This window comes from Juglans regia, chromosome 11, assembly GCF_001411555.2.
Source record: "Juglans regia cultivar Chandler chromosome 11, Walnut 2.0, whole genome shotgun sequence".
NCBI classification, from domain to species: domain Eukaryota; kingdom Viridiplantae; phylum Streptophyta; class Magnoliopsida; order Fagales; family Juglandaceae; genus Juglans; species Juglans regia.
The window spans coordinates 11022676-11031278 of record NC_049911.1 but is presented as its reverse complement, the minus strand read 5'-3'; the positions used below and the strand labels follow the sequence as shown (position 1 = coordinate 11031278).

The following is an 8603-nucleotide window of genomic DNA, read 5'->3' as shown; positions in this document are numbered from 1 at the left end:
TTTTAGTATTGTTTTTTTGCTGACCGGAGTGAGGTTTGGGCCTTTGGATCGGACGTAATCCGGGGCAAGTGTTTTTCGAGAGTGATGGGTGATGCTACGGCCGTGATTGTACGGCCAGGCTATTGTGGTCCGCACGAAAGCTGTGTGCTAGTTCCACCAGGGCTGGAGATGACGATGCTTGCGATGGGCATGTCGTCGGGGGCCTCACCAGTGCTTGTGGTCTTGTAGTTGTTTTTGTGGTTATTTGTAGTTGTTTGTTGGCTTTAGTTTTTAATAAATAGGAATTAGGCTATTGGATTTGATGTCCATAGCAGTGTCTCGTACTCTTCTTCCCTGAGAGGATAGAGAGGGCCATTAAGTTCTGTTTTTACAGAGCGCTTTCTCTGTTATAAGAAAGTTTATTAAAAGTTAAGACAATGTCTATCACAAAAGAATTTGTGAGTGGGGAAGCTCCAGAGCTGTTGCGTTAGTTGGCTTATAGACTGGATTTTCTATGTATTAGATTTTCTTGTATTGATAAGTCACATTTGTAACTTCGGTTCTTTAATGAAATGAGTATGTTTCTATAAAAAAAATAAGATCGCTTTTTTTTTTTTTTTTTTTTTTTTTTTTTCTGAATTTCAGTCTGATCCAAAAAAAATAAAAAATTTATACTTCAAATATCATTGAGTTATGTTGCTTCATATAATCACTTTTGCGTACCCTTTGTGTACTTTACTAATGTGATTGTTTAAAAAAAGTTATTTTATATTAAAAAAAGTGATGCAACCAATCACATTAGTAGAGTGCACAAAAAATACGCAAAAATACCTTCACATATATAGGAAATAACGGTATTTAGGTGATTCGGTCCACGCGCGTCTAACCAATTGACTTGACTTGAGCCACGTTGTGAGTTTGTTGAGTGACTTTGAACTGGGCTTTTGTTAATTTTATTGGCATGGGGTAATTGGTATTCATTACTATTCAGCAACTTTATATTTACAGTCCATCTCAATTTATCTCAACTCATCTTATTACTATTCATTACTATTCAACAACTTTAACTCACAAATCTCATTACTATTCACAACTCATCTTCGAATTCAAACGACATCTTAATTTTTTTTTTTTTGATGATAATGACGACGAGGAGGAGGGAAATTCTGATTTCAGATTGTAATTAGTTTCTTGGAATTCTAATTTTTATTTTATTTTTTATTTTTATATATTCCTAGGTCTCAAAGTTGGAATTTGGATGTATGGGCCTGACTGGAGCCTACAATTCTAATCTCTGTGATGAGGATGGAATCTCAATAATAAAGTATGCTTTCAGTAAGGGAATCACTTTCTATGATACAGCTGACGCTTATGGGCCTATAAGGAATGATGATAGAATTCAAACAGCTGTGCTTCAATCAAGCAACACAGCTCAACACAGCACGTGATCCCAGCAAGTCAACTAATGGCTATACTTAGGAAATAGATAAAATATGTCAGCTGTATATAGCTGTGTATTTAATTTATATTTTCTGTATAGCATTCTTTCTATATTTTGTACACTTTCCATAGATGGATCAACTTGTATATGCTACTATAAATATGGAATGAAAGCACACTCTCTATCTCAACTCGTGAGATAGTAGTTTCTCAAAAACTTCTTTATGGTATCAAGAGCCTATACAGGTTGATAAAGAATTGTGTTTTTTTTTTTCCCTTTCTATGGATTCCTCTGCATTCTCTGGTTCTTCTACCAACTCAGACCCTTATCCTTACCCAGTATCACAAAATGTCGCCAATTATGTATCTCTCAAATTGAATTCAAACAATTTTCTGCTTTGGAAAACACAAATGCTAAACATACTCGAAAGTTATGATCTTCAAGGATTCATAACAGGTGATGTTTCAGCACCATCTCAATTTCTTCTAAATGACTCATCTCAGCCTAACCCACTATATCAAAAGTGGCGCAGGTCTGATAGATTGGTTAAAGGCTGGCTTACAGCTACACTTTCTGAAGAAGTGTTAGGCATTGTTGTTGGTCTAAACACAGCTTCAGAAGTGTGGAATGCTCTTGTTCATGCATTTGCAAGAGTATCCTCTGATCGAAGTCTTGCTCTTAAGCACAGACTCACCTCCATCACAAAAGGATCTGATTCCTTAAGTGATTACCTAAGGAGGTTTAAGACCATCTGTGATGAACTTGCTGCTATTGGCAAACCAGTGGCAGAACACAAGAAGTCTTGGTGGCTTCTCAATGGCCTTGGCAAGGAGTTTGAAGTTTTCACAGCAACCATGCTCAGGCCACCAGTTCCAGCATACTCAGAAGTTGTCACCCTCTTGGAGAGCTACACAGACAGGTATAAAATTGATGCTACCCCTTCATCTGTGGCCTTTTATGGACAGAAGTCCTATAAGCAAAAGAAATCCAATGCAAATCCTGGCTCCTTTACATCAAAGGGTCGTGGCTTTGTACAAGGACAGTCCACTGGCTCCAAAACAAAGGCTGAACAAAGTTTTAACAATCACTCTTGTGGCTCCCTTTCCAACTTCAAATCTGCAAACAAAGAAGAAGTTTTCTGCCAGATTTGTAACAAAAGAAATCACACTGCTTTAAGGTGTTTTAATAGGTTTAATCATTCTTTCACAAATGATAGCCTCCCTCAAGGTTTTGCAGCATTCAAAATGGAAGACAACTTTGAAAATTCTACATGGAATCCTGACACTGGTGCTATTGACCATATGACTGCAAATGAAGGTATTCTTCACTCACTGACTCCTTACACAGGTCATGATGGTATAATGGTAGGTAATGGGAAAGTATTACCTATCACACATGTTGGTCAGGCCATGGTTGGCCCCCCTACATCTCCGATTATCTTAAATGATGTTCTTGTAGTACCTGCTATAAAAAAGGACCTATTGTCTGTTAGCAAGTTAACTACTGATTATCCTCTGAAATTTGAGTTTGATGGACATGGTTTTGTGATTAAGGACAGGGTAACACAGAAGATAGTGGCAATAGGAAGGAACCAGAAGGGACTATACACTTTTGATGCTGCCTCAAGTTTTCAAAATAAGGAGAGCTTCTATTCCTCCAGATTTCGATCCACAAATAAAGTTCAATGGCATCAAAGGCTTGGACATCCAAACTCGAGAATTTTAGACTTTCTCTGTAACAAAAAGTTTATTACTCTTGAGTCAAAACAAACTTCCACACAAATTTGTACTTGTTGTCAAATGGGGAAAGCCTCCAAGTTGCCTTTTCTTTCTAGAGACAGCACTGTTAATGTTCCTTTTGCAAAAATCCATTGTGATTTATGGGGACCAGCTCCTACTCCTTCTAGGGAAAAGTATAAATTCTATGCTATTTTTGTTGATGAAGCAACCAAATTTTCATGGCTGATTCCTCTCAAACATAAATCTGATCTCCATTCTGCTTTTGTTCAGTTTCACATGCTTGTACAATGTCAATTTGATGCCAAAATTCGTGTCTTCCAAACTGATGAGGGTGGTGAGTTGAATAACACCACACTCCTTGCATACCTTCAAAGTCATGGCATCCTTCATCAAGCTGCCTGTCCCAAAACACCTGAACAAAATGGAACAACAGAAAGAAAGCATAGAAGTATCACAAACTTAGGTTTGACTATGATGTTTCATGCTAAACTCCCACCTAGGTTCTGGCTAGACTGTTTTTCTACTGCTGTTTTCTTGTTAAACAGATTGCCAACTCCTATGCTTAACATGGACTCTCCATTTTTCAGACTTTATGCTAAACACCCTGATTATAGCATACTTCGAACTCTAGGGTCTAGATGTTTTCCATATCTTGGAGAATACAGGTCCAATAAGCTTGAACCAAAGTCTTTGCCATGTGTCTTTATTGGCTACAGCAACAAACACAAAGGCTACAAATGCCTTTATCCACCAACTGGTCGTATTTTCACCTCAAGACATGTTGTGTTTGATGAATCTGTCCTACCTTATTCTAAACCAACACTCCTCTATGACTCCCCTAAAATTGAGGGGGAACTTTCAACCTTCACTGAATGGCACCAGGATATTTCTAAAGAACCTGCAAAGCAGCCATTGCCTTCTGCTTATGCTTTCCCTACAGCCATTCAAATTGAGACCATTTCCCCCTCATCTCCTATGGATTCAAACCCTATTCCACACACAAATAATCTGCCTCTCTCATCACCACTCATTTCTGTTCCAGCTACTGAGCAGCCAACTCCTCCACCTCATCCTATGCAAAAAAGGTCTAGGTGTGGTATTCACAAACCCAATCCTCGATATGCAAACTTGCATGCTCTAACTCCTATTCCTTCTGAACCAAAGTCCATAAAATCTGCACTCAAACATCCTGGTTGGTCTGCTGCAATGGAGGAAGAACTTGATGCTCTTGCCAAAAATGATACTTGGCAATTGGTTCCAAAAACAGAGGGGATGAATATAGTTGGTTGCAAGTGGGTCTATAAAACCAAACTAAAGGCAGATAGCACTCTTGAGAGACTTAAAGCAAGACTGGTTACAAAAGGTTTTAGTCAAGTTGATGGGGTGGATTTTACAGAAACTTTTTCACCAGTGGTCAAACCTGCTAGCATTCGAATTGTCCTTACACTTGCCACTGTTAAACACTGGAAACTACACCAATTAGATGTTAAGAATGCCTTTTTACATGGTTTTCTTAACACTCCTGTTTACATGGATCAACCACCTGGTTATGTAGATCAAAATAGATCTTAGCATGTGTGCAAGTTAAACCAAGCATTGTATGGCCTCAAACAAGCTCCAAGAGCTTGGTTTGATAGGCTAAGTGACTTTCTTTTGCAGCTTGGTTTCTACTCAAGCTCGGCAGATCCTAGCCTTTTTATATGTCACTCAGACCAGGGACTCCTTATTCTTCTCCTTTATGTAGATGACATGGTAGTGACTGGTGATAATCCAAAGAGAATTCAATGGTTGATATCTCAGCTCAGCCAACAATTCTCAATCAAAGATCTGGGTTTTCTACATCATTTTTTGGGAATCCAAGTTCTTAAAGTGGGTACTGATCTTTTTCTATCTCAGCACAGGTACATCATGGACTTGTTGACTCGAGCCAATATGCATGAATGCAAACCCTTGGCAACACCTATGCCTTCCAAAGCTCAACAATCCACTGCCTCTAAGGAGCTGTTTCATGATCCAACAACTTATAGAAGTCTTGTGGGTGGTCTGCAGTACCTCACATTCACCAGACCAAACTTGTCTTTTAGTGTGAACTATGTCTGTCAATTCTTGCAAGCACCAACAGTGCATCATTTCCAGCTTGTCAAAAGGATCCTCAGATACTTGAAAGGCACTGCACATGTAGGCATTCACATCATGTCCAGTAGCTCACTTGACTTATATGGGTTCTCTGATGCAGATTGGGCAGGTTGCCCAACCACAAGGAGATCCACCTCAGGCTATTGTACCTTTCTTGGAAGCAATTGTATCTCTTGGAGTGCAAAGAAGCAACCAACAGTTGCAAGATCAAGTGCAGAGGCAGAGTATAGGGCTATGGCAGCCACTGCAGCTGAATTAACTTGGATTTCAACTCTACTCAGAGACCTTGGAGTGCCCTTACTGAAAACACCCTCTCTTCACTGTGACAACATCTGTGCCCTGTATATGACAGTCAATCCAGTTCTACATGCTAGAACAAAGCACATAGAACTTGATTACCATTATGTCAGGGAAAAGGTGGCACTCGGCTCCTTGGAAACAAAATTTGTTACCTCTCTTGCTCAACTTGCAGATATCTTCACAAAACCTTTGCTCAAAAATCAATTCAAGTTGTTGCGTGACAAACTTGGTCTTTGTTTTCTTCCACAGCCAAGTTTGAGGGGGAATATAAGGAATGATGATAGAATTCAAACAGCTGTGCTTCAATCAAGCAACACAGCACAAGATCAGCCGTGCTTCAATCAAGCAACACAGCTCAACACAGCACGTGATCCCAGCAAGTCAACTAATGGCTATACTTAGGAAATAGATCAAATCTGTCAACTGTATATAGCTGTGTATTTAATTTATATTTTCTGTATAGCATTCTTTCTATATTTTGTACACTTTCCATAGATGGATCAGCTTGTATATGCTACTATAAATATGGAATGAAAGCACACTCTCTATCTCAACTCGTGAGATAGTAGTTTCTCAATTTAGGGCCTCATACTAATGAGATTCTGACTGGGAAGGTGATTGTTACTGATGGAAATTAAATTTGCAGTTTTTCATGTTGTATGTTCTGTTGTTAGCAAACTGATTAACATTTGAGGAACACATAGGTAGGTTTGGGACACAAGACAAAACACAAAATTCTCATCTCATCTCATCTCATCATTACACTTTTTTCAAATCTCCATATAAAATATAATAAACAATTCAACTTTTTCAAATTCCAATACACCTTTTTCAAATCCCAAAACAATAATAATATTAAAACATAAAATTTTAAACTTCAAAACAAAACAAAAAATTCTCATCCCACCCCCCAAACCTGCCCTTAACTTACTGACATTAACTGATCAAACAACTTTATATCCATCCTTCAGGCCTTGAAACAACTGCCAAGAGAGAAAATCCAAATAGCCACCAAATTTGGCATCGAAAAAGCAGTCATTTCTCATATGATAGTGAATGGAAGTCCAGATTATGTTCGCTCATGCTGTGAGGCGAGCTTGAAGCGCCTTGATGTGGCCTATATTGATCTGTATTATCAGCATCGCGTAGACATAAATGTACTTATTGAAGAAACTGTTAGTGTTTCAGCTAGATGCAGGCCTGTAATGGGCGGCTTTGCTAATTATCTTTTGTTTTTCAATCTGAAATGGTCGGTTTTTATTGAAATTCATTATTTCAGTTTAATTATGATGGGACTTAGGTGGCAAAACTCATTAGATATTGGTCTATCTGAAGCCAGCCCTGACAAAATAAGGAGGGCATATGCTATACATCCAATCACAGCTCTACAAATGGAGTGGTCTCGCTGGACACGTGATATTGAGGAAGAGATAATCCCACTTTGTAGGTTTGTTCAATTTATAGCTCAAGTATTTACTAATTATGTTATCCAGAATTATGACTTGATGGTTTTGTGCATGCAGGGAACTTGGAATTGGAATAGTTCCATACAGTCCTCTTGGTCGTGGCTTTTTTGCTGGCAAAGGAGTTGTGGAAAGTTTGGCCACAGATAGCAGCTTGGTATAAATTTCACCAATATTTTCCCATCCTTTTATATATTAGCTTTTAAAAATGTCTATTCAGTTGCCCTTAGAAGGACTTGATTCCACACGGTAATAATTCTTTAGAATTGCTACACACTGTTGTGCAGGATGTATTATCCGGAATTTAAATCTAGAATCCAGAGCTCAATTTACACTGCGATTTCTGCAAATTGTGATACTAATGCATGATTGCTTATATCTTCTTTTAAAAAATAAATCTAGTTGGGACATTCATCTGCATTTCCTCGCTATTCACATTGGCCTTGAACTTTTTTAGGGACAACCAAGATCAAGAGCCTGGATAACAATATTGGCTCTTTGAAGGTGAAACTTATAGGAGAAGCTCTCAAAGAGATATCTAATGTTGTACCCATCGAAGTGGTAGCCGGTAGTAGAAGCTATACAAACTTGGATCATTTAGAATGGAAGTTTGCCAACACTCCCCCAAAGAAATGATCCTCTTTACTTACACTTCAATGTATGTTTGCTTGGATAATAATGTCTTTTTAGTGAACTGAAGTACAAAATTTATGTTAATGACAAATTGTGTAAGGCATTCTACACAATTAGCAGCATGGTTATGTAAACGTTTTGAGAATGATTTTAGTATTGTTTGCCTTATATCACATGTTATTTGATGTTTTAGACTTTTGTTCACCTCTATTTTTAAGGAACTTGTGGAATAAATTTTATTTTTTAATGTTATTGTTAATGTCATATTTCACACACCTTTGGGCCAAGTTCCGACAACTCAGGTATTCAAAAACGAGCCTGTAAAAGATAGAGAAGACTGCGGCCTAAGAGGGCGGCTTAGGGGCCGGGTAACCTCCAATGCCAAAGTTAATAAATATTCTTGGAAGTTTATCAATAATTGAAGGAGTCTAGGGATCAGAGATATATTCTCGTACCTGGGATTTGCTATTTATACCATACGTCTGGGAGAGCATATCGTGACTGCTCCCATGAAGTCCGCGTTCCTAGTATTGTTCCTTGTGTTAGAATCTTCAATTGCGGCATGGCTTCAAAGACGGCGTTATTAATGTGGCGTGTTGCCTGGGTGGTGGAGCCATTAATGCGGCGTGGTTCTCCGACCTCCTTCTCTCAGTTTGTCTCCCCTCTGGTTCATTTATACCTTCTTTATTAGTAGATCGATGGCTCCTCGTATATCATGCATGTTGTGTGGGTGGGTACTTGAGGACTGGAGACTACTCGAGGAGTCCTCAGATCGACGAATCTCATCCCCTGCAACACCATTCCTCCTGCAGGTTGTGGTCAAAGGAGCTTTCCTGTGGGCCAAATTAGGGACTATTTACCCTGGTCTAGGCTTTTGATCTTACTTCTTTTTAATCCACAGACTTCTTGGGT

The 8603-nt window shown here is 38.7% G+C and overlaps 1 protein-coding gene across 1 annotated transcript in view; it reads left to right on the top strand.

Annotated features, from left to right (window-relative positions):
- LOC108981278 (probable aldo-keto reductase 1) overlaps positions 1-7694 on the top strand; it is a 12040-nt gene extending 4346 nt beyond the window's left edge. Inside the window, exons 3-8 of the mRNA XM_035695829.1 lie at positions 1218-1356; positions 6178-6209; positions 6567-6789; positions 6913-7042; positions 7119-7215; positions 7563-7694. Of these exons, the coding sequence (XP_035551722.1) occupies positions 1218-1356; positions 6178-6209; positions 6567-6789; positions 6913-7042; positions 7119-7215; positions 7563-7694 (753 nt within the window). The remainder of the gene's footprint in view (positions 1-1217; positions 1357-6177; positions 6210-6566; positions 6790-6912; positions 7043-7118; positions 7216-7562) is intronic.
- Positions 7695-8603: the final 909 nt, after the last annotated feature.